The 27,767-nt window shown below is 38.1% G+C and overlaps 1 protein-coding gene across 2 annotated transcripts in view; it reads right to left on the bottom strand.

The window, feature by feature from the left end:
• Nucleotides 1–26,801, bottom strand: part of LOC121417107 (nuclear pore glycoprotein p62-like) — a 30,298-nt gene extending 3,497 nt beyond the window's left edge. The window contains exons 1-12 of one of the 2 annotated variants that reach the window (XM_041610685.1): nt 26,739–26,801; nt 16,000–16,150; nt 14,333–14,488; nt 13,347–13,442; nt 11,618–11,830; nt 10,298–10,423; nt 9,271–9,366; nt 8,235–8,387; nt 2,431–2,464; nt 1,836–1,989; nt 1,390–1,439; nt 618–752 (exon numbers count right to left, since the gene is read on the bottom strand). In XM_041610685.1, coding sequence (XP_041466619.1) covers nt 618–752; nt 1,390–1,439; nt 1,836–1,989; nt 2,431–2,464; nt 8,235–8,387; nt 9,271–9,366; nt 10,298–10,423; nt 11,618–11,830; nt 13,347–13,442; nt 14,333–14,488; nt 16,000–16,108 — 1,322 coding nt within the window. In that variant the 5' untranslated portion in view covers nt 16,109–16,150; nt 26,739–26,801. The remainder of the gene's footprint in view (nt 1–617; nt 753–1,389; nt 1,440–1,835; nt 1,990–2,430; nt 2,465–8,234; nt 8,388–9,270; nt 9,367–10,297; nt 10,424–11,617; nt 11,831–13,346; nt 13,443–14,332; nt 14,489–15,999; nt 16,151–26,738) is intronic. The other variant, XM_041610686.1, reaches the window with a different exon arrangement.
• Nucleotides 26,802–27,767: the final 966 nt, after the last annotated feature.

Below are 27,767 nucleotides of genomic sequence, written 5' to 3'. Positions count from 1 at the left end.
TTGTCAGACATCTGACAACTATTAAGATAAAAACATTACTTTTAAAAATGATTACATCGTCAGACATCTGACAGCTGTCAAGATAAAAACATTACAACGAAAATGATTACATTCTCAAATATCTCATAATTCAAGATAATCATGAGCACTGCAAAGAAAAATGATTTCATTCTACATCTGATACCTATGAAGGTAATAATAAAATAGACGATGAACAGTCTACGCATCAATCACTTAATTCTCGGATATATCTAATAATATTCAACAAACTGAATAATCTTGCTTTAAGATTGGCCAAGAGTTAGTCAAGGGATAGTGCAGTTTCCAAACAATCATGAAATGATGTACCTTTTGGAATCTTAACTAATTACCATACATTATTTTGAGTACAGGCAAAATAAAAGTGAATTATCCCTTGATGCATTACCTTTCTATACATGCACTATAAAATGTTGCATTACTCATAAACAGATGACAGGGTGTGGATAATTTGCTCTCAAAAGTTGTGCAAAACTTGAAAGAATGAAAACTTACAATCTGTTCTTAACATAATCTTATCATAAGAAATATCCCACTGTCCGAGTTAGAGCTCATGTCAAATTTGCAATTTTACTCACGTTCTTTCCCTCTCTATATCTGTATGCTGCCTGTAGAGGGAGCCCTCCTGTGTCTTACATGCCTCTTCAAGTGGGACAAGAATGTCTTCAAGTTCTCTCTGCTGGGCTACGATGTAATCGCACTCATGCTCTAGTCTGCAGCAAGAAAAACAAAATGAGAGCAATTGTTTGCATGTCATTTTATCATTACATCCAATCAGAGAAATCAACCCCTATGAATAACTGCTAAGATTTATGTTACAATGCCAGAGCTGCCAACCTGAACAAGAACATTTCAGTATTTTTAAAGCTGAAAATCAGTATTTTGGTGAGGAAATCAGTATTTTCAAAGAAAAACCATAGGACAACACATAAAACTGAAACTTGAGAATTCAGTATTTTGCAACAAATCATCAGTATTCTTCTCATTTTTCAGTACTAAATACGGAAAATCCGTACTACTTGGCAACTCTACAATGCCCTGGTTTGACTTCTGCTGGGTTGCAATGTAATTTCATTTGTCCTCTAGTCTGTATTGGGAAAACAAAATTAAATTAGAACTTGATACAAGTACAGTAACTGAATTGGGAGAGAAGCACCTAGTTGGCGCTCGTCAGATTATTAGACGCAATATTAAAAAAAAAATTTGGGGGTATAAGAGAGGAACAAAATAGGGTTGGTCAGTTGCTATTTTGTTCAATGTATGATATCTCAATCTTTTTTACGTGAAGGTAAAAAGTTGTTGAGGCACAAAAAAACCTAGATGCTCATGGTCTGAATGAAACAATCTTACCTTTGCTGATCTGCTTTCACCTTTTCAAGATCATTATGGAGTGATGTGATCTGAAAATAGAAAAAAAAAATGAATCTAAAAATATCAGCATCATTTTACACCATCACCACAAACATTATGTCAATCATCATCATCATCAAAACCATCATCATCACCATCATCATCATCATCATCATCACCATCAACATTATCAAAACCATCATCATCATCATCATCATCACCATCATCATCACCATCACCATGGCCATCACCATCACCATGGCCATCACCACCACCACCACCACCACCACCACCACCATCATCATCATCATCATCATCATCATCATCATCATCATCATCATCATCATCATCATCATCATCATCATCAACATCGTCATTATCCCCACCACAACCGCCATCAGTACCGTCCATCCCTCTCCTATCCAACATTAATTACCCCTTAATACCTTTTCTCCATTAACGACCAGCGTCCTATCCCAAGCGTTGACCTGTGCGGCTTGGTGAAGGAAACTCTTCTCCTGCTCCTCCAATTCCACCGTCCATTTATTGATGCATTCTTCTAATTCACGGTAGGACATCGTCTCTGCAGGTCCGGCAGCACTGCAAAATGATATTAGTTGGAAGATAGGTCAATTTTGTTCATGTAAGGGGGGGGGGGTGTTAAGGAGTTCTCTTAGGCAAGTTACAGTTAAGTTTATTTATGCTTTATTTGTATGTTATTTCATCAAGTTATGTATATGTATTTTTGCAATCGTATTCTTCAACTGGGAATAACCCCTTTCAAGCTCTCTGCAGCTTTTTGGTTTTTCCCATATTTCTCTTATAAGTTGTTTATAATCTCAACTTCTATCCCCAACAAATTCAAGTTCGATTGACAATATTGTGACAGATTCAATGAGGGTATATATATTTTTTTTAATTCATTTTTTATTTACTTTGTGTATTTTTGTCATAAGTAAATATCTTTGAACTTGTATGATTGATAGCGAATTTCAAATCCTGAAAAATTTAGCATTAAAAAAAAGAAGCAATTCCACTTACGCAGTGGTAGCAGTAGATTTGGCTCCAAGCGCACCTGTAAAAAGACAAAGTTTAGAACAGAATATCATTTTAATCATTAGAATAATCTTGACAAAATAAATCATAATTTACAATAATAATGTCATTTTAAAGATAATTCACATCGTTTTCAGGTGACACAACATATGCTCTGGGCTTTATTTTGTCTAAGATATAGGGTTACGGTTGTAATAGGGTTTTTATGTTAGGTTCATGGTTAACAGAGCAGCCAACCTGAAAAGGAACATTTCAGTATTTTTGAAGCTGAAAATCAGTATTTCGGTGAGGAAATCAGTATTTTCAAAAAATACCATAGGACAACACATACAACTCAAACTTAAGAAATCAGCATTTTGCAAGAAACTGTCAGTATTCTTCTCACTTTTCAGTACTAGATACTGAAAATAAGTACTAATTGGCACCTCTGGGTTAAATTCAGGATATGGTTTATTGTTAAATCCACGGTTGAAGTTGGTCATTCCATTCATGTGTGGGATTTACAGCGGTGAAATTGTTGCCGGAGCAAATGACATGGAACTCATTTTGAGGCTTCATCATAATTATCATGTCCCTATTATATTACTTTCCTTCCAACAATCATTTTAGGTAGAAATATTGGAATAAAAGTTACCATCACCATTTACCATGTTTACACTTAGTCGACTTTTGCATCGGCCGATTCTGAACCGCGAGCCAATGCAGCATCGGCTTTTCATAGCGTGTAAATGCGATTAACTTGCATCGGCTCTTGGTTTAGAATCAACAATTTGCACCACCAAAGTAGCAGGTTCAGAACCGCAAGCCGATGCAGAATCGGCCTTTTTACTACGTGTAAACAGAAAGCCGTTTCTGCATCGGCAATTTGTGCGCATTTCCTTTACTTTACCATTGTGACGTATTTGTAAGCGCACTGATTCAGTGTTGTCTTTATGACGTATATTGTTGGTGCGTGTATCATTTCAGATTTTTGCATCGGCTCGCAGTTCTGAACCGCGAGCTGTAATAGCGTGTAAACGCAGTGCAAGATAAACCAAAAGCCGATTCTGCATCGGCTTTTGGTTCTGAACCAAAAGCCGATTAAGTGTAAAAATGGTAATTATCATCATCTATTTCCAAAGATATTGGGTTATTGCTGAGCTAAATTGCCTGTAGAACCAATAATCAAGAGCACTTTTTTTTATTTTAAAGAGAAATACCCCCTCCACTTTTTTCCCCAAATTATAAAAATTACCACCTGATTGTGAATGTTACATGGTCAGCCCCCTTCCCCCCCCCCATTTTAAACCCCCCTAACTGAAAAGATACCTGTATAAGAGTGTTTTTTTTTATAGATATTGACTTATTGTTCAGACATGTATTAAATGTGAATAGTTTTTGTTCTGCTCTGAAGCGCCTTGAGCATCTAATCAAGATGAAAAGTGCGCTATACAAATCTAATGTATTATTATTCCTCAGCCCCAGGATGTTATAATGGTAGGGAGCTGGCTTCGATACCGTACATTACTAGGAAAGAAGGAGTTCTGAAACCCGGAGATCCTACAGAAGCGTAGTTGATATTGAGCATATTGTCTTCCAGGACCCATGTTAGCAACTCTTGCTGGAATGCCAACTTCTACGACAACAGTGAAAATTCAGCTTCCTGATTGGCTTATCCAAAGAAAATTGACACTCCAGAGGTCCGTTGCAGAAAGAGTTGCGTTTAAACGCAAGTCAAAAAATCAATCGCAAGTCCCAAATGCGCGCTGTTGATTGGTTGAAAATCAAGTTGCACATGATTTTTAGAGTTGCGATCGATTGCAACTCTTTTTGCAACGGGCCACAGCAATAGTTGCTATCATAGCACCTCTTTTTAATGAAATGGGGCCTTGATGATCACATTACTATATAATAGTTGCTATCATAGCACCTCTTTTTAATGAAATGGGGCCTTCATGATCACATTACTATATAATAGTTGCTATCATAGCACCTCTTTTTAATGAAATGGGGCCTTGATGATCACATTACTATATAATAGTTGCTATCATAGCACCTCTTTTTAATGAAATGGGGCCTTGATGATCACATTACTATATAATAGTTGCTATCATAGCACCTCCTTTTAATGAAATGGGGCCTTGATGATCACATTACTATATAATAGTTGCTATCATAGCACCTCTTTTTAATGAAATGGGGCCTTGATGATCACATTACTATATAATAGTTGCTATCATAGCACCTCTTTTTAATGAAATGGGGCCTTCATGATCACATTACTATATAATAGTTGCTATCATAGCACCTCTTTTTAATGAAATGGGGCCTTCATGATCACATTACTATATAATAGTTGCTATCATAGCACCTCTTTTTAATGAAATGGGGCCTTGATGATCACATTACTATATAATAGTTGCTATCATAGCACCTCTTTTTAATGAAATGGGGCCTTGATGATCACATTACTATATAATAGTTGCTATCATAGCACCTCTTTTTAATGAAATGGGGCCTTCATGATCACATTACTATATAATAGTTGCTATCATAGCACCTCTTTTTAATGAAATGGGGCCTTGATGATCACATTACTATATAATAGTTGCTATCATAGCACCTCTTTTTAATGAAATGGGGCCTTGATGATCACATTACTATATAATAGTTGCTATCATAGCACCTCTTTTTAATGAAATGGGGCCTTGATGATCACATTACTATATAATAGTTGCTATCATAGCACCTCTTTTTAATGAAATGGGGCCTTCATGATCACATTACTATATAATAGTTGCTATCATAGCACCTCTTTTTAATGAAATGGGGCCTTGATGATCACATTACTATATAATAGTTGCTATCATAGCACCTCTTTTTAATGAAATGGGGCCTTCATGATCACATTACTATATAATAGTTGCTATCATAGCACCTCTTTTTAATGAAATGGGGCCTTGATGATCACATTACTATATAATAGTTGCTATCATAGCACCTCTTTTTAATGAATGGGGCCTTGATCACATTACTATATAATAGTTGCTATCATAGCACCTCCTTTTAATGAAATGGGGCCTTGATGATCACATTACTATATAATAGTTGCTATCATAGCACCTCTTTAATGAAATGGGGCCTTCATGATCACATTACTATATAATAGTTGCTATCATAGCACCTCTTTTTAATGAAATGGGGCCTTCATGATCACATTACTATATAATAGTTGCTATCATAGCACCTCTTTTTAATGAAATGGGGCCTTGATGATCACATTACTATATAATAGTTGCTATCATAGCACCTCTTTTTAATGAAATGGGGCCTTCATGATCACATTACTATATAATAGTTGCTATCATAGCACCTCTTTTTAATGAAATGGGGCCTTCATGATCACATTACTATATAATAGTTGCTATCATAGCACCTCTTTTTAATGAAATGGGGCCTTCATGATCACATTACTATATAATAGTTGCTATCATAGCACCTCTTTTTAATGAAATGGGGCCTTCATGATCACATTACTATATAATAGTTGCTATCATAGCACCTCTTTTTAATGAAAATGGGGCCTTGATGATCACATTACTATATAATAGTTGCTATCATAGCACCTCTTTTTAATGAAATGGGGCCTTCATGATCACATTACTATATAATAGTTGCTATCATAGCACCTCTTTTTAATGAAATGGGGCCTTGATCACATTACTATATAATAGTTGCTATCATAGCACCTCTTTTTAATGAATGGGGCCTTGATGATCACATTACTATATAATAGTTGCTATCATAGCACCTCTTTTTAATGAATGGGGCCTTCATGATCACATTACTATATAATAGTTGCTATCATAGCACCTCTTTTTAATGAAATGGGGCCTTGATGATCACATTACTATATAATAGTTGCTATCATAGCACCTCTTTTTAATGAAATGGGGCCTTCATGATCACATTACTATATAATAGTTGCTATCATAGCACCTCTTTTTAATGAAATGGGGCCTTCATGATCACATTACTATATAATAGTTGCTATCATAGCACCTCTTTTTAATGAAATGGGGCCTTCATGATCACATTACTATATAATAGTTGCTATCATAGCACCTCTTTTTAATGAAATGGGGCCTTCATGATCACATTACTATATAATAGTTGCTATCATAGCACCTCTTTTTAATGAAAATGGGGCCTTGATGATCACATTACTATATAATAGTTGCTATCATAGCACCTCTTTTTAATGAAATGGGGCCTTCATGATCACATTACTATATAATAGTTGCTATCATAGCACCTCTTTTTAATGAAATGGGGCCTTGATCACATTACTATATAATAGTTGCTATCATAGCACCTCTTTTTAATGAATGGGGCCTTGATGATCACATTACTATATAATAGTTGCTATCATAGCACCTCTTTTTAATGAATGGGGCCTTCATGATCACATTACTATATAATAGTTGCTATCATAGCACCTCTTTTTAATGAAATGGGGCCTTGATGATCACATTACTATATAATAGTTGCTATCATAGCACCTCTTTTTAATGAAATGGGGCCTTGATGATCACATTACTATATAATAGTTGCTATCATAGCACCTCTTTTTAATGAAATGGGGCCTTGATGATCACATTACTATATAATAGTTGCTATCATAGCACCTCTTTTTAATGAAATGGGGCCTTGATGATCACATTACTATATAATAGTTGCTATCATAGCACCTCTTTTTAATGAAATGGGGCCTTGATGATCACATTACTATATAATAGTTGCTATCATAGCACCTCTTTTTAATGAAATGGGGCCTTGATGATCACATTACTATATAATAGTTGCTATCATAGCACCTCTTTTTAATGAAATGGGGCCTTGATGATCACATTACTATATAATAGTTGCTATCATAGCACCTCTTTTTAATGAAATGGGGCCTTGATGATCACATTACTATATAATAGTTGCTATCATAGCACCTCCTTTTAATGAAATGGGGCCTTGATGATCACATTACTATATAATAGTTGCTATCATAGCACCTCCTTTTAATGAAATGGGGCCTTGATGATCACATTACTATATAATAGTTGCTATCATAGCACCTCTTTTTAATGAAATGGGGCCTTGATGATCACATTACTATATAATAGTTGCTATCATAGCACCTCTTTTTAATGAAATGGGGCCTTGATGATCACATTACTATATAATAGTTGCTATCATAGCACCTCTTTTTAATGAAATGGGGCCTTGATGATCACATTACTATATAATAGTTGCTATCATAGCACCTCTTTTTAATGAAATGGGGCATTGATGATCACATTACTATATAATAGTTGCTATCATAGCACCTCTTTTTAATGAAATGGGGCCTTGATGATCACATTACTATATAATAGTTGCTATCATAGCACCTCTTTTTAATGAAATGGGGCCTTGATGATCACATTACTATATAATAGTTGCTATCATAGCACCTCTTTTTAATGAAAATGGGGCCTTGATGATCACATTACTATATAATAGTTGCTATCATAGCACCTCTTTTTAATGAAATGGGGCCTTGATGATCACATTACTATATAATAGTTGCTATCATAGCACCTCTTTTTAATGAAAAGGGGCCTTGATGATCACATTACTATATAATAGTTGACATCATAGCACCTCTTTTTAATGAAATGGGGCCTTCATGATCGATCACATTACTATATAAAGGTAAGCTGGTTACCTCCACCTATGTAAACTAATCACAAGGGTAGTACAATGAAAGATCTTACCGAGTCCAATTCCTGTTGCTGTTGTAGTCGTGGGCTTGGCTCCCAACAGACCAAGACCCGATGAGGAACTAGCTGCGGCACTCGATGCAGGTGTGCCTAGAGTTAGACCTGTTCCTAATGGCTTAGTTCCAAGACCTCCTAGCTTTAGACCACCTGTACAAGTATGAAATGAAAATAAAAACGAATGATGCTGCAGGCATATAATATGTATGTCATCTGTCGATACCACTTATCTTATGTATTAATTTGATCCAGTACTATCACAAATAATTTTAAGGATCCCAAAGGCTTGTCCAAGCAGGGTTCCCAGCTTTTCAACAAAAAAAAATCCCTGATAATAATTATTTAGACCCATTTCCAGTTTCGCATGTTTTCTAAGTTGTTGCAGTGAATTACATGTATTTTCAGTATAAAAAATAATAATGTAAACTAATAATACTATTACACAGGCATGTAATGGCCTCCCTTCTCCCCATACAGCCATCCACCATAACCGGTCATTCAATGGATGTTGTTTTCCCTGATGGGCTGGGAACCCTGTCAAGGAGACAAACAAAAAGTGGAAGTCCACCCCCACCCTCAAAAAAGTTTATTTCACTACATAAGCAAAAAAATCATAACTAGAAAAGTGCTGAAAGATATCAAATTTGGATTAAAAATTAGAGTTGTGACAATGTTAATTTCACTTATTTTTCAGAAAACATTACACGCACAACACAGCGATATGCCGATGATGAGAGAGTCCATGATGTCACTCCCTCACGATTTCTTTTGTATTTTCTGGTACTGCATGTATTACACAACATTTCAATTTTTGGATATTTCAGGATAAAGAAACTTATCATCGAAATTTCAATAGGTTAACATAATGACAGCGACTCATATTCGGGGATATGGCCTGACAGTATTGCTCTTTGATGCTTAACATAACTCAAAATCGTGAAAAGACTTTTCTGCGACATTCCCTGAACATTTTTGAGTACACAATTTCAAAGTTTACGATCACAATAGTTGTTTCCATCAAGTTTGTATTTACCTCCTAATCCTGGAGTGGAGGTTGTGCTTGTACCTAATGTCAATCCACCTGCTGGAGCGGAGGTTGTCGATGTGCCTAATTTCAGACCAGTGGATGCTGCAAAAGAGTTTTTTTTAATAAAAAAATATTCTTGTATTTTTAAAATGTAATGGCAAGATTCACATTTCAAGTTGTCTATTTCAATTTTCAAATGATGAACATATCAACAAACATATACAGAATATACAAATATAGAAAACAGAATAAATGTCATTAGAAAAATAAAAATAAAAGAATAGGAAAAATAATTAGTAAGTTAATAAAATCAATTTTTCAATATACATTTTGATTGATGAACAAATGACATATCATAACTAACATGAAAATGACGGGCTACATAAGTTTTTTTTATAACTGAGTTTTTTAAAAGTATTTATTGATATTTATTGAATTATCAGTTTATATATCTAAAGTAGAAGTTGTTTTTACCATTAAACACAAAAACAACACATAAACAAAATAAGGAGCAAGTGCCATGGTAGCCTTGGTTACTATGGTAACTGTCATAATGGTAAGTTGAAGTTTTTACAACAGTTGTTAGTGCACATGCACATGAGTTTATTAGGCGATCTATCCTTACGCAAGTTGAGGCTCTGTTCAATCCATTGCATGAAGCCATTAGGCTGAGTGCAATGGGGTGAACACAGCCTCAACGAGAGTGGATAGGTTTTCCCGCTTAATGAAAGCAGCTGTTTTTTTGTGACGCACTTTGAGTCATTAATCTGAGTGCGCATAGTCAGCCTTGTTGATGCGCTTACTTCGATGTGCGCAAACACACACACATACAGAATGTACGTACACACACTGAAGGAGAGAGCTCAACCGTGCAATGAAAAATTAAATTTGCATGCAGCACAAAATGGATCAAATATTGAATGGCTTTCAACCAATCAAATCACAAGAATCTTTGCATGAGATGTATCATACATTATGAAACAAACCCCAATACTTGCACAAGTTAAAACAAAATGAATAGATTCACACGTACCTGTGCTTTGTGCAGTCGATGCTGGGGCTCCAAATCCTCCCAGTTTGATCCCTCCGCCAAGACCACCAGCTAGACCCCCCGATGCAGGAGTGGAAGTGGCCGTCTGACTTGGTTGAGTTGTGGCAGCTGGAAGAAGGGATTGTACAAATAGGGGAGCATTACACAGCGATGATGATGATGGTATCTGGTTGACTGGTAAAAGCTACACAAGCGGCCCTTTGCAGAAAGAGTTGCGTTAAAACGCAAGTCAAAATATCAAGTCCCAAATACAGGTGCCTCATTGGGTGAAAATCAAGTTGCGCAAATATTTTTAGTCGCGTTTGATCACAACTCTTTCTGCAACGGGCCCATGGTGATATGGCATTTGATAGGCTAATAGCAAATTTTTTGGCATAGCAATTTTTATTTTAAACTGATTACCTTTTACACATTTTTCAGAGTATATGGCCATAAATAGCATCTATATTAATAATTACAGGATTCTGACCTTGATATAAGCAGAAATTCTGATTTCATGTATGCATGTGATAGTACAATGTGGAGCGTTGTGGCCCAGTGGATTAGTCTCTGGACTTTGAAGCAGAGGGTCGTGGGTTCAAATCCCAGCCATGCCGTAGTTTCCTTCAGCAAGAAATTTATCCACATTGTGCTGCACTCAACCCAGGTGAGGTGAATGGGTACCTGGCAGGAATTTATTCCTTGAAATGCCACAGCGCTGTAAAAGGCTGAGGGGCTAAAGCCAGGGTAATAATATCCAAGTCCTTTGGAAGCGCATAGAGACGTTATTTATAATAATGTGTTATGCGCTATACAAGAACTGTCTATTAATATTATTATTACAATGATATTAAGCAATGAAATAGAAAACTTGTTGAAAAATCAAATACAGATCTGTCATTGGTCTCTTCTGTCTATGTCTCTCCCTCTCTTTCTTACTATTTTCTCTCCCTACATTGTGTTTACATAGGCGTGCGTAATACAGGATTGTATTTATCTTTTTTAATGCATTATTTGTTTTATTATGTCACCGTCATTACATGTTTTGTTGGGACCCTGGTAACGATCAACCTGCTAATTAAGGACCTCCCTCCATTTGAATATTGTATATTCCACATCAATACCATGTTATATCTATAATGTGTGCTGTTTTTTTAAGATGGAAAATAAATAAAGTTGAATTATGAAACTGAATCAAAAAATTGCTTTACCAGAATTTCATTACTCAATATGAATAACCTGAAATCAGAACAGACAGACAAGAAATGATATATTGCTACAAATAATAGCTTGAATTACCCATGGCTTGTACCACTTACATACCTGTAGAGGCTGTTCCGGGAGCCAACAGCCCTCCCAGTGAGAACCCAGGCTTTGCAACATTAGGGGCTGCTGATGCAACAGGAGCAGCTGCACTGGTTCCAGAGGGGGTGGCACCGAAGGAGAAACTTCCCCCAGCTGTAGCTGTAGGGGCTGGGGGAGCTGTTGGCTGTTTGGGGGTTTCCCCAAATTTGAAACCTCCAGCGGCCCCGCCCCCTATCAAGAAAGAAAGATGAGGGAGGAGTAACAATAACAGAAAAAAACATCATGAGGAAAATTCTCGTTTAAACTATATAACCCCAAATTCCAGTTCCTAACCATTCTCACCATCCCCTCCCCCAACCCCAATATCAGCAATCCTTTGCAGGAATTGTAATCAAACAACACACACTGTCCAGATGTAATCCACCCCTTCAATGCTTTACAGCGCAGGCAGGGAGAAAGGAAGGGAGAGAGTCCTGAACTATTTTTGTTTTACTTATTCTAATTTCGCCAATTGTGGGTCATTTTGCATCGTTCAACCTCCCATTTTGATCTTCATCTATTTAAATTTCGTATCGTTTTTCGATATGCCAATATCCTTAAACAAATATAATACTAATTTATTTCTGTCAGCCAGGAAGCTCTTAAAAGTTTGTGTATACTATTATGTAAGATGGAAAGCTGCAATCCAACTCCACCGCTGTCGTCATCGCCTGTTGCCGGTGGTGGCTGTGTATTATCAGCTCTCATCAGCTGTCAGTCTATCCCTCCCCAGTTTAAAAACTGAAAGTGGGGTGGTAAATACCCCACTTGAGCTTCCATTGACATGATACACATGGCAATGGGGCTCCTGTGTCATAAGCTGGTGGGGTATTTTTTAACCAGAGGAATTACGTAATGATCAAAATGAAGGAAAGTTGCCAAATGTGATAACTTGTCAGTTGATAACTATGATGAAATGGTCCCCAGCTCTGCTAGGGTAATTACATGTATGCAGCATTGCTGTACAGTGTAGATTGCTTAGATACTTCTGATAAAGTCAGTGTTAAGCTCTATTTATAAAGCAATCAAGGACTTTAAACAAAATGCAGGCTTTTATTGGAAGCCAATAGAGAGATGGAGTCACATGTTCTGGAGTTTTGAAAGCTGGGTAATAGGGACCTCCTAAAAGCAGTCCATTGTTAATTAGTGACTGAATATCTCAATTCATGTATGAATGATTATTTGTGGGAAATCTTAGGGTGACCCGGGGGGAGGGGGGGGATGTACTTGGATTATGATTGGACAGGACCCATTTCTAAGGGTCATTTCACCATGAACAGGTACCCATGCCTAAGGATTTTTCTCAAAATTTGGACCCATGCCTAAGGATATTCTTTAAGATATTGACCCATTTTCCAGATGTGAAACTAGTACAGGTACTTGTCCCGGGGTCCGGCTACTCGTACTCTTGACCAGGACTAACATAGACATTTCCGGGGCTTTTCCAGGGGTTTTTCCTAGGGATTCTTAAAAAGATTTTTTTTTTTTTCAGAAACGGACCCATGTCAAAGAATTATTCAGGACAAAAATAGGACCCACTGGAGCGGCACATCCCCGTATGCGATATCCATTCGAGGGTGACTAAAGACAAGATGCTCGCTCTATGCATGTATTCAATTTAGGGAATTTCATTGAACATTTGGGCTGTGGTGAAGGCAAAGTCGCATGTCGCCCTCTTGTGTTTTCTACAGTGTGGGCTCTTTAATACCTAATGAAAATCCAGTTGCCGGTTGCTGAGATGGTGCGGATGCCAGAGTAGTCCCACCAAATTGAAATCCTGATGTAGCAGGCTTGGTGGAGGGGGCTTCACATGCAAGCAAATCAGTGAATAAAAAAACATGCAAATAAAAAAAAGAAAACAAGCAAAATAAAAACAAACTAGCACATCAATGATGTGGAGCTCATCCGGCATCTCGTAACAAAATTTAACACAATTTTAATTTCAGCCCAGTTGACACTGTAGTGAATTATATTGGTGACATAAATTGAGGATATAGAATTGAAATTGATGAAGAAATGACATAGAAGCATTTTTTGTGATGTATGAATAAATTTCATATGAATTAAGTACTAATTATTATCTAGTCAAAGTTTCTTAACTCTGTGTAGAACCTTGGTGAACCTAATGTCGCTCTCAGATGGAACAAAAATAACCAAAATAAATCAACAAATAAGTAAGCAATTTTTGTGAGTTTTGAAAATATATGAATAAATAGCAGATTCAATGAGTTTCAAAATTCAGGATTCTGACCTTGATATAAGCAGAAATTTCCACAGCATATTAGCTCATCCGGCCCGAAGGGCCGGATGAGCTAAAAAGCAAACAAACCATGCACAGAAATAAACAAACATCCTAAAATGAAGACAGTACAGTGTACCGGTATGCAAAACCACTTTTCTATAGGGCATATATCTATAAAACAGGACACAACAGGTATCATGAGGCAGGCTTTGCGGCCAATCAAACAGCATCTATGACCATGGCCTTCAATTCAAGATCAAAGAATGGCAAGTGGAGCACCTCTGGCAGTCTACAATCTTATTTTTCTTTAAAATTTGGAAAAACATACCAAAATCTTCATTCAGAGTTTCAAAAATCCAATTTACTGGGGGGGGAATCCTATTTAGCGTCACTTTCCCCTTGAAATCCTACTAAATGACATCTCTGCATCTGGGATAGGCCACCTTTCATACCTGCTGTTGCATTGTTTCCAAAGGAGAAAGACGATGTCGCCTGTGGCTGGGCTGGCTGGGAGGGGGTGGAGCCAAAGCTGAAGCCCCCTGGAGCTGCGGCAGGCTTGCTGGTTGGTGTCTGGCCAAACGAAAACCCTCCGCTGGGTGCTGCCATCCCTTTAAACAAGAGAATGATAAATGGAGGACAATATAAATGGCTGTTTCATAAACATGTTATGAATGAGTTTACACGAGACTGGTGACCATTTCTTGTGCTATCTGATATATCCCTACATAACTAACTTGGCACCTAAGAACATGTTCCAGTCATGTGTCTATAGCCATTTAAGACAAGCTTTGATATCTACAAGAAAGGAAGATGCATACTGAGAGAAGATGATGAAATTGAAGAGGAGGATCAAGAAGAGGAAAAGTGAACGAGGAAGTGTAGAAATAAGGAAAATACTAAATAAGGAAAAAAAAGGAGGAATATGGACATGGGCAAGAATGGTTAAAAGGGTCTGCTTCTTCCAGGGTCACTACATAAGACCTGTCCAGTGGAAGAAGATCTGGCTTTGGGGTTAAAGGACTCATCTTCGGCAGTGCATGGCTCTGGTAGGAGGGGGGTAAACCAGAAGGTTGTTGCATCATCTGATCCTTGCCACACTCGCAAGCAATGTCCCCATCTATGTTGAACAAGATCAAGGAAAGGCAGGAAAGAAGAATAAAAGAGGAAAAAGGGAAGATAAACAAATGGAAGTTCAGGGTTGAAGGAAAAATAAAATATGAGGAGAAAAATAAAACAAAGTTAATAAAAAAAGAGAGAGAAAAAAAGGGGTGATTTCAAAAGAGGAAAGGAATAAATGTTTAACCATAATGCAACATTTTGATATTTCTGTATACTGCTCATAATCATATGGCTATCATAAGTATGACCCCCGCGTCCAGGGCAGAGGGGCGGAACATCAGGCTCAGACATAGAAAATGGAAGGGCATCTTTGTCTGCCAAACAATAGGTGCTTCTCCACTTTCATTGCATGAGCCCGATGTTCCGCCCCTCTGCCCAAATCCATGCTATATTTTCTAAAAGGTATATTAAGACTAGCACTACAGCACAGAAGCCTATAGATGTAGATGGATCTCACAAGGGGACATTCCTCTTTGTAAGAAAAAAAAACACTAAATATTTCCTGCCACCGACATATGAAACAAGAAGCCTCTATCAGAAGGGGCTGTGGTATTACTCAAACAGTACACTTTCTTTCTCTAAGGTACTGTATGTATAGAGACTATTAAAACACTATGGCCCGTATTCTGAAGTCCGGGTTAACTTATTAACTCAGGTTTACAGTTATGGTTTAAGTATGGATAGCCAATTGTTACATAAATCACTATTAGTAGAGGTTTTAATTTCAGCCCATTTGGTTCTCAAATCATTCATAATTGTATAGGAAGTAAATAATGATGATTGTCTTCACCATCCATGAATCAGGAAAGAGCACAGTAAACATAAGAAATATACAGCTTAATAAAAATGTTTACACTTTTGGCTTCCCATAATTTTAGCACAGAGTTAGACCATGGTCTAAGTTAAAACTGACTTCAGAAAATGGGCCTTTGGCACAAGAGCCTATAGTGTACATGGACCATGTGAAAATCCCCTTTATGGAAAAAAACCCAATTATTACCTGCCGCTGGTGCTCCACCAAAGGGAAACCCTCCGGCTGTAGGGGCTGTGGTCCCAAAGAGACTGGGGGTTCCAGTCGATCCCCCAGCCGTCGTCTGCTTTCCAAACATGGTGATAAACTTCTCTCAATTACCAAACTTCGAGTAGTAATTCTGCAAAGAAAAACAAGTGGCAGACAGAAATATCAATATGAATAGGTACAGTGTATTTTGGATTTAATGAAAGGTTTTACACGATTTTGTCAGTCCTTCACGTTTATAATTTCGTAGAGCTCAATAAATCGCTTTCCTTATTTTTTTTTAGCTCAATTGAGCTCCTCAGAATCGCTCTTTGTGACGAGCTCAAATCAATTCATTACAATACATGTATGATAAATTGTAGGTTTTTCTTAACATTGTATATATGCAATAGCTGTGTTAGCTATTAATTAATCTGTGGTGAAACTAGGCCTGGGTCACGTCAATACGTTTACAAGATGTCGTACGCGCTCCTGCTAAAAAAAAAAAATTGAAAAAAGAATTGAGCACTAAAATTTCACATTTTACATCTTTAAATCCATGAAGTGGCCTTCTTTTTTTCCATAATTCCTTGAAATTATTTTGACTTAGTTGAAAACTATCAGAAAAAATGAAGAATATTCACCACTTTTCCGACTCTGATTTAAACTTACCTCGGTAAATATTGTAGTCCCACATGTAGACTTCAATGGTGTTGCCATGAAAATCTATGTATGGGACTACATGGGACTGCAATATTTACCAAGTTTAAATTAAAATGATTGAGGAGAAACAGAACACGGAGGTCATGCCCAAGGTGATATATCTAGAAGTTTACAATGAGTATATCCACGATCTACTCTCAGGACAAAAAGCAGTCCCTTGCCATCAGGGAAGACAAGGATGGTGTAATAAGAGTGTCTGTCTGGGTTTTAGGTGGCATTGACTAGTTGCAGTGATCCAGACATACCGGTACTCAAGTATGGAAATGTTGAAGATACCATAGATTTGGATGTCTATTTTGGTCGCATGTCATAAGGTGGTCCAATTTCGCGAACAGGGTAAAAATGGTCAATTTTTTTAAAAATATTTTATCGCTATAACCTTTCTCTAAATAATGAAAAGGTTTTAAGTCTCTTAAAATGACTAATCAACAGCTAATTATTACATAGACGTCAATGTAAATGTGAATTTTGAAATGCGTTTTTCTCGAATTGGACCTGCTGCACATAAAATGGTGTCAAAATTTAATGCAACATTATATTACCCGAGTATTTTGCAGAATCTTGAAACATCAATAATTAAATCTGTACCAAAAATTGATTAATTATCTATTATTGTATGCATATTAATTATATTAATTATACTAATTAATTAACATTAATTAATGTCACATTTTTGCCCCCAAAATACCTGTCACTGAATGTATATGCTTGGCAAAATGACAACATCATGGGTAGAAATGTCTGTTGCAATAATACACAACATTTGTACTAAAAATTAAGATTACAAATTAAATAATTAACTAAATTTCTCCAGTTTACTATCTGATTAGGTTGGAGATGAGAGCTGAGAAACACATGTATTTCATTGCTGTATATTTTAAAAATTTCAAATTTTTTATGACATTGAGATGTTCCATGTTTTAAAATTTCCAGAAATATGAGGATAACAGTCATATTACATATTATAGTAAGTTGTTAATTAAGTTGAATAATATTCTATCATTCACCGCATCCACCGGCTCCGCCACCAATTACTTCAAACTTCATGTGCTATAGTTTTTGTTCCCGATATTGTATTATCTAATTCATAGTACTATATTTAGCCTATATATGCACATGTAGTTCTAGCTTCAAACTGAGATCTTACTCAATAAATTTGGTCAAGATGCTGTGATGTAGCAACAATTTATCCATGGCACTGTGTGGAAAATTGTTCATACGCCACCCTTTTTGCATATCCAACTTATGAAATGCAACCTTATAGACAGTCCGGTTCAGGGCAGGTTGTCATGGAAAAAAAGTTGGAGGATATCTTTGTTGTTTTACCTCTGCTGAACTTGGTGAAAAATCATTGATAACACTATTTATGGAACCTTGTGAAGAATTGAGTACTGGAATAAAGAACAAGATGACAATATTTTTCATGGACTTTACAGGAGTAAAGATTTCTAGATCTTGACTTCTGGGGTGATAACACATCAACAAAGTTATTCTCCCTATTTCAATTACATTGGTCAACTTCTTTACAATAGAACACGTTTTCATCTTTGGAATAGGAGATCATCTCCAGGGACTTCCTCTTGGAAGTCAAGTTCCAATAACGATGGGATTAAGACTTGCAACAATTGTTGTAGCATACCCAGTTGCTTGGCTAAAACTTGCAGGGTAAGTAAAGTCTAGAACTTGCAGGGAAGTCAAGTCTGGCAGTGCAATCAGTTGCAGACAATCTAGTACAGAACTCGAGTCGAGACACAACTGTGACTTGTGCCTCAGACTTCAAATCTCGTACTACATTGCAGATTTTTGAAAACCGGTCAGTCTCTGACCTATTGCAATACTTTTGCAGCAAGAAACATCTGTACATGACACATTTGCATGGAAGCAGAAAGTAAGTCTTCCCAGGCATTTCAATAAATATGCAGTCACGTATTCTCTTGATCCCTTACCCGCGTAAAGCTTGACCTTCGCTCTTCTGGCAGTCCATTTCGATATTAATATATTTTTGCAAAACTTTAGAAATTCCTTTGTAGTCTCGGTAATAGCATCAAGTTATCACGTGGCAGCGTTTGATTAAAATACTTGTACCCAAAAGTCACATCGATTAGTTTCCCCTTGACCTTTTACCTGAGAAGTTGGATAGTTGTTTTTATTTGAAATAAATTTGGGCATATAAATATACCAACTAAATGGCATGTTCATCCTAGTCTGCAGGCACAGACCCTCATTGGAACTTTGATCAACAAGTGTGCCTCCACGCGAAGACTAGCACATACAAAACTTGCGAGAGAGCCTTCAGTACACAAGGCATGAGTAGGCTGCAATTCAGACCCTTGTTTTGAGTGAAGGGTTTGCCCAGCAGACGATGTTCATCCACTGACCCTTGCGACTCCAGACAGTTTCTTACAAACCTTTGAGAACGACAGTGTATTAACATTTATCGTTCCCTCCTTTCAATGAGGACTGCTGAAATCCACATGTGTACATAAGATATAAGACATATGGCCGGACGGCGACGGTTCAAAAATAAGGGAAGTACCGGTCATGATGTCCTAAAGTCGGTGGGGGGGGGGGGAGTGTGGTAAAATGTACCACAGCCCGTGGCACGCGCAACTTCTCCCTATATGTCGTACTGTGGGATGATTTGGAGCAACTACATGTACCTCCTTGGTTACAGCACAGAGTCAGCATAGAGTATACTACGGGTTAGAGGCTGTTTCCACACTAACAATAGACCCACACCCCCAAGCCCTGTGCATTCATCCATGCTTGGATGCACAATTCAACAATGCTACATACTCAGGCCAGCCAAGGGATCTCATCATCACTTTGGAAGTCGGATCAACAGCAAGGAGGACTTTTTCTACCAGACATCTCATTCTCTCTGCATTATCCGGACAACCTGGGTTTTGCTATTGCTATCATAGCTAAGGATCTTGAGGTCGGACATCCGGGGATTTTCACTCGCTAAAGTAACTTATGCATAGCAACCGATCACGAAGGTGCAAACAATGCCGGAACAAGCTGGGTGCGCACACAAAAGTCCATTGACTCAGCTGGGTTGAGATACACGTTGAGACGCCACCCCTCTATTTTGATAACAATTACTACCCCCACTTTCTAAATGAAATGATTGTGAGCATTTTTTTATTATCTACATTTTGATACCAAATATTGGTAACTTGAGCGGGCAGCTTTGGAAACAGCGATTGCTTAGCGTTACGCCGCCATCTTGTTTCCTATTGTTCTCCCCCAACGTTACGCGACGCAAGCGTCTGTATCGTACGTGAAGAACAATAGAAAACAAGATGGCGGCGTAAACATCGGGCAAGTCTCTTCCGTCTTTTCATGACCCTTTTCTCATTTTTTTTATGAATACTTGTTTAAAAATAAAATCCATAGTGTAGAAATGTCGGAAATGAAGTTGTATCCCATGTAGGCCTACATGTACTAGACCAAAACCTTCAGTCTCTGTATTTTGGTTGTTCCGCTGAACTGTGTTGGCTCACTCACCAATACATGATGAATGGGGATTGTAGTAAAATGTCAGAAATTGTTGAATAAATCCCCAGAAACGACGGTTATTCCTGTCTACCCATGACCATGTACATGATTTAGGGCTAGATCACTCACACATTGTACGAGGTTAGTATGTACTAACCTCGTACAATAGACTGTGTTTGACCCTGGATTTCGAAGTAGTCGGCAAACATCGCTTCATTGCTGAAGTAATATTTGCCGAAGCTCCTTCTCGCTACGCACCGGGGCTCTTGCCGGTAAGTAGCAAGAGTTTTTTTAATATAAAATAATAATAAAATAATAATCCGATAAAAAAAAGCACATTTTGCTTACCTCGGCCTCGAAAGTGACTTCGCTTGTCTCTTCCACGGAAATACAAGGAAGCCCGTTGGTGGCGCTAATAATTTCACAACCTTGATTCAGCTCCTCGGTAATTTTATAACTGTATCTAAATTCTTTGAATGCGCAATCCTCATGATTAATTTACTAATTATGGGCACCAATTAATGAAATGCCTTCAAAAAACATAATTAATGATTATTATTGGTGATGACAACACTCATTTGCATTAATTTAAAAAGATGACTGATAAAAAAAAAATGAAAATAATATACGTGCCTGGAAAGAAACCAGCAGTACAAGCTTTGACGAACGTCAATAATACGTATACGGTGTACCAAAGTCTATACAATGAAGAGATTGGACACTTCACGGACTTTGCGTAATGCCTTGCGTCGATATGCGTGTAAAATAGTGTAGGTGCCTATTCTTTCCCTTGTCGTGTCTTTGATATGAATATAAATCGCGCGCCCTCTTCAGGAGAAAATTGATATCAACGCTGTCTGATTTCTATCTCCGTAAAATCTTCACTAAAGACAATAAAGACAATAAAGACAATAAAGACAATAAACAGCTAAAGGCAGACTTACACCATGTTATAGACAAAGCACCTCTCCCTTGTATAGACAATGCCTCCTATGGTAAAAGTTCGTCAGTAGTTGATGATGATCAAAAGACAGAAAAATTTTCTCAAGGTGCAATTCCAGATGCAATACCAGTTCTCGAAGAGTACAGAGACCAGGATAGAAGAAGAAATAATATCATCATACATAATGTAGAAGAGAGCAAATCAGAGACATTTGCTAAGAGACAAGATGACGATATTCATTTTGTGTCAAAAATTCTGACTGTTCTGCAGATCAAGAACACAAACATTGTGAAAGTAACCAGACTTGGATACAAGCGCCGTGATAATAACATCCCGAGGATTCTCTTAGTTCAACTTGATGTACCTAGAGATGAGATTCTGTACAAAGCTAAAATGCTGAGACATCAAGGGTTCTACAAGAATATATTTATTGACCCTGACCGAACACCCTCTGAAAGAAAAATACACAAACTGATGCGGGATGAACTAAAAATGCGTAGGGCCAATGGTGAGAGATGTATAATTCGTGGAGGTAGAATTGTGAATTTGGGAAATGCTCACAGATCCAGCAATCCATGGACTAACTCATATAGCGCAAACACACAAAGCCCTCAACCAAAGCGATCTGATGTTGAAGTTATTGGCATACCAAGCAATGATGACATACGGTCACACACACACCTGACCAAACCTAGCAGAAATGGAGATGAGTATGCTGACTTCCCAACATTAAATGAAAGTATACATATTGATGGACGGCAGATGTCAGACACCCCTAGGATTTTGAAGCGAAGTGAGGTGAACACTAGTCCCAAGGTGCAGACAGGCAATGTAGGGGTCACTGCTAATACCCCACAGACTGGAAATGGACATGCAGTCCTAAAGGAAACTGAACTAAATAGCAACAAGGATTCAGTTAACTTACCACTTGATAATGAGCAGTGTCAATTGAATATAGCTACAGATTTTGACCATGACACTGATCCCTCAGAAGAGAAGCAGAGTGAGCAGTTGAAACCAGTTAGGAATTCTAACCTCAATGAGGAAGGTTCAGTTGATCCCAAGGCTGAGAATCCCGCAGATACTGATAAAATTATGGAGCTGTGACTAGACCTTACACCACTTTACAACAGCAGAGAAGATGTTAGTAACTCTAATGAAACTGATGATTTTGATGATGAACATGGAATGTATTATTACTTAATGGACGATGAATCAGTTGTTAATATAATTGATGAAGATGATGGATGTGCAGTAAATAATGTAGCTAGAGATGGTAACATTGGATTAAACACTGAGAGGAATGAAAGTGATATTGAAGTTGACAGGAGAAGGACGTCACAAGAATACAATAGCAGAATGGAAGTATTGGCATCCCAAGTGAATACCAAAGAACTTGCCACAGATGGAGATAACCAGTCTATCACCGATAACAGAAGGAACCTACATGAATGCATTGAAATAGATGGTGCGTGTTCATACAGTGAAAGGAGGGAACAACTTGCCACAGATGGGAACAAAGGTGCCACAAGAACAAGTACTAGGAAATCCATTGTAAGCAACAACATCTCATTCACCCTGGATAATGAATTTGATAAATATGCCGGGGATGCTACTGGAGATATGGATGAAACTGTGACATCTACATGTATCACAAGTGTTGGTGACAGTGACTGCTCCACCTTGACCTCAACTTCTGATGATGATGAGTGGCAGGTAAACTCTGAAAATGAAACTCAACAAGAACAAACAATGCCAAATAACAGGAAAAGAGGTACACTGAAGGCATACTACACAAATTGTGATTCCCTTTTAAATAAGCGGAATGAACTGTTAATGCTTCTTGAAGTACACAAAGTAGACTTGGTCTTTCTGACTGAGATCTGCCCAAAGAATGCCAAGAATCCACTTCATGAACAGGACTTACATTTAGATGGATATGACATACACTCCAATCTCCCAAATGGAAAGAGGGGTGTTGCTATTTATGTTTCTCATGAACTACGCCATCTCATACGAGACTGTGATATCCAACGAGGATTTGATGAGTCTGTGTGGATAACTCTGCGGGTGTCTGGTTCAAAGAAACTTCTTGCTGGATGTATATACAGAAGTCCATCTGTCAGCAATCACAACCAGCTACGCGATCTCATGCTTGAAGTCTCCAGTAAGAACTCAGCCCACCTTTTGATTGCAGGGGATTTCAACTATCCTCACATAGACTGGGAATCCCACACTGGAAGAAGCAACACAGATATAGAATTCATAGACACTATAGCCGACTGCTTCCTACACCAGCATGTCCATTTCCCAACAAGACATAGGGTAGGACAAACTGACAGCACTCTGGATTTGGTGTTCACTAATAATGACCATTTGATTGATGATATTGAATCACTGCCTCCTCTTGGATTGAGTGACCATCTTGGGCTTATTTTGACAGTCACCCTCTCAGCTCCAGAAAGAGAAGCACAGTTTCCAAAACTTCAGTTCAGTCTTGGACAATACAATGACATATGTGAGGAGCTTGATAAAGTTGATTGGGAACAGTCAATGAAGGACATGGATACTGAACAGTCCTGGTCATTCTTCCATACAAACTTGACAGACATTATGAAGAAACACATACCTTGTTCTTCATCACGGCGACGTAAGAAAAAGCATAGATGGATGAACAATCAAGCACTCAGACTGCATGGACAAAAGCATCGTGCATGGCAACAAGCCCAAGTTACTAAACACCCAACTGACATTGCTAGAGCTAAGAGACTAGCAAAGGCTCTTCAATGCCTCACGAGAGAACTGCGAAGTAACTTTGAAAAGGACCTTGCGAAGAATGTGAAGAAGGATCCAAAAGCATTCTGGAGATATGCATCTGATAATCTAAAGACCAGAAAGGGGCTCCCTGATCTCAAAAAGACAGATGGTACCTTCACTTCAACAGATGAAGAGAAAGCCGAAATCTTGAATGCTTTCTTTGAGACAACATTTACTGAAGAGGACACTTCTTCCATCCCACAGCTTGAACGCAGACAGTCAGCGGGATGCTTATCTGCTCTTGACATAACCCCAGAGGATGTACATCGCAAACTTGATCTGCTTTCCAAATTCAAGAGTGCTGGACCGGATGGTATCCATCCTTGCATTTTACGGGAAACGGCACCTTCAGTGTGTACACCATTGGCCATCATCTACACTAAATCATTCAAAGAAGGCAAGCTTCCTTCAGCATGGAAAGCAAGTCACGTTGTTCCAGTTCACAAGAAGGGAAACAAGTCTGAAGCCAATAATTATCGACCGATAAGTTTGACTTCAGTACCTTGTAAGATCATGGAGTCGCTGATCAGAGACAAGATCGTCGATCATCTGATGGAGAATGAACTAATCAGCGATTCCCAACATGGATTTGTCCCAGGAAGATCAACTGTTACACAGCTGCTCCAGACACTAGAGGACTGGACATCCTTACTGGATCAAGGTGAAAAGGTTGATGTTGTCTACCTAGACTTTAGAAAGGCCTTTGACAGTGTACCCCATCAACGTCTTGTGGCAAAACTAGATGCGTACAACATCCAAGGAAGCTTCAAAACTTGGATTGCTGATTTTCTCAGTGGCCGAACCCAGAGGGTAATAGTAAACAATGCCAGATCTCAGTGGTGCACGGTAAAGAGTGGGGTGCCCCAGGGTAGCGTGCTCGGCCCGACATTGTTTGTGTTGTACATCAATGATCTTCCTGATGTTATGGAATCCACTGTAAGAATCTATGCAGATGACACTAAGGCCTATTCGTCTGTCTCCTCGCCAAATCAATGTGAACTGTTCCAAGCAAGTTTGCACTCACTGATGGACTGGTCCTCAAAGTGGCAACTTCAATTCAACACTGACAAGTGCAGTGTTTTGCATCTTGGATCAGGTGACCAAAGAGAGCACTACAACATCGGGAGTACAGCACTGAATGTAGTTAGAGAAGAAAAGGATTTAGGGATCATCATTGACGACGATCTAAAATTCCACAAGCAAGTGTCAAATGCTGTTAATAAGGCAAACAGGGTACTGATCAGCATAAGACGTACTTTCCAGTGTCTTGATTCGACCACTATCCCCAAACTATTTAAAGGGTTAGTGAGGCCACTCCTGGAATATGGAAATGTCATCTGGTCACCACAGTACATTGCTGATGCTAAGGCTGTCGAGAGAGTTCAGAAGAGAGCAACAAAAGTAATCTCCAGGATCAAACATCTTCCATACAAGGAAAGGCTTAAACACCTGAAATTACCATCCTTGGAGTACAGAAGAAAGAGAGGAGACATGATTCAAGTGTATAAGATCACTCATGAAGTCGACAGGCTTAACCCAGACCACTTTTTTCAACTAGCTGACAGTACTACAAGAGGTCATAGATACAAACTTGTAAAGCCAAGATGCAGAACAAATGTGAGAAAGCATGCTTTTAGTCACCGAGTAGTCAATGATTGGAACTCTCTCCCAGCTGAGGTAGTTGAAGCTTCCACAGTAGACACCTTCAAATTCAGGCTAGACCGATACTGGCAAGATAAGCATTATGATTCCCACTACTCTTAGATACGAAAAGTCAATTTTCACCAACTTGCCCCACTGCCTCCTTAATCTATTGAAGCATGATGGAAGATGACTAAATTAGAAGATAGATCTGGAAGCTCGACTGCTAATTCAGCATTCTTCCAGTATTTGCGGTAAGGTAAGTAAGGTAAGTAAGAAAATATACATATTTTTAGAAAGAAACTTCAAGGAGAAGTCACGGAAGGATCTAAATGATTCGGTAAGTGTCATAGCAGGATGTTGAATGTTTATTTAAACAAAATATTTTATGTGGGCAAAAGCCCACTGTATTTTCGAAGTGTAGTGGTGTGTCGCGTGCGTATGACTGATAATCCTTCACTCGCGAGACGATATGAACCCATGGGTGGGCTAGATAGATGATCTTTTAGAAAGAAAGTATTAAGTAGAAATCCCGGGGGCGAAAGTTTCAGGCTTTCGGTGGTACACGCAAATGGATAGAAAGGAAGACCTGGCTTCGTTGAGAGTAACCTTATGTCAGTAAATGATTTTACTCTCTAGAAGCCTCCTGGCTAGGCCAGACAGAAGCGATGCCTTTTCACTTGTTGCAGCAAAACCGCGCACATGACACGGCTGGCCGGTGCAGCAAGGCCCAAAAAAAACCCACGGCCAATGCTCGCGATGCAGCAGCACACACATCTTCATTGTTAATTAATTTAAAGAAGAAGAAATCAGACCTTAGTTTAGAGGACTTGGCTAGCAGTCAATATTTTAACTCGTACCCGCTTGCCTGGACTCACTTTTCGTAACACGCAATTGAATAGATCTGCACAGGCCTAGCCCCTACACAAATATGATAGGATGGGACTACATAAATTAGAACGGGAATTTTTCGATTGTAAATAATGTCAATCCTTCGACGAATACCTAACGTTAATTATCAAACAGAGATTATATAGATAGCTGCTGCTGTTGGTATACAAAGCAGAGATAATAAAACGTACAAATATAAAATTTAAGCTTACTTTTATCCACTTACACTTTATCCAATGATCATTCAGTTTTCTCATAAGGCGCTATTTTCTGGTTCCGTCGCCCTCTTGAGTTTGCTTGTTGTAAAACTAAGAGGGGAAGACGATAACCATAACAGAAAAGCAATTAAAAAAAAGTGGTGAAAGTTAGGGAAATCGATCAAAAAATGTAAAAAAATCACTGAATTATGAGATTTTTTTATTTATTCGTGACGTCTTATGAAATCAACTTCCCATTTAGAGATAAAAATTTTATCGCTATGGCTTCCCGGCCCAGTAGATCAATGAAATATAATAAAGAAAAAAAAAGAAAAAAAAATGAAAATGGTGTTTATTGTAGGCCTACTTTGCAGCTTTGGATGCTAAAGTCCCCAGTAAAATTTCCTTGGGGGCGTTGAATGTAATATTCTACATATCCAGCACCCCAGGCAGTAGCGTACGCAGGATTTTTTAAGGGGGGGGGAGGGGGATTCAAGATGAATGCAATATTGACATCCCCCCCAAAAAAGAAGTCTGCATCACCAATTATGGGTCGTATCCTACCCCACAAAAAGAATCGAGAAGCAAAAAAAAAAAAAAAAAAAGAAAAAGGTCATCACCACCACCAATTTTACTTCGTTTCATACCTAAAAAAATAAAATTGACAAGCAAACCAATACATAGGGGGGGGGGGGTGGTACCAACAAATTTAATGTGGGGTGGTTTGAACCCCTGTAACTGCCCCCTGGATACGCTACTGCAGCACCCCTAGTTATTCGGATGTGCAAAAATTGAAGAAATAAACCAAAACGTACTTTATTGTGTAATAAAAATTTCTCTCTTTTTTTTTTGGGGGGGGGGCTTTATTTTACATCCTCTTTGATGAAAGCCTATTTTGGGGGGCTTTAAAAATTTCTCGGCACTAATTTGATCTCTATTTTGTGGTGAAACCCTTCTTTTTTCTTCTTCTTTTCAAATTTGCATCAGTTGCCCCAGTAAAAAAAATCGTTCCCAGTGCCTTGCTACTTTAATACATAAACAGACAAATTATTCCAAAC

Source organism: Lytechinus variegatus, chromosome 6, assembly GCF_018143015.1.
Source record: "Lytechinus variegatus isolate NC3 chromosome 6, Lvar_3.0, whole genome shotgun sequence".
Taxonomy (NCBI): Eukaryota; Metazoa; Echinodermata; class Echinoidea; order Temnopleuroida; family Toxopneustidae; genus Lytechinus; species Lytechinus variegatus.
Note: the sequence above shows the minus strand (reverse complement) of the source record. Positions and strands in the feature narration are given on the sequence as shown.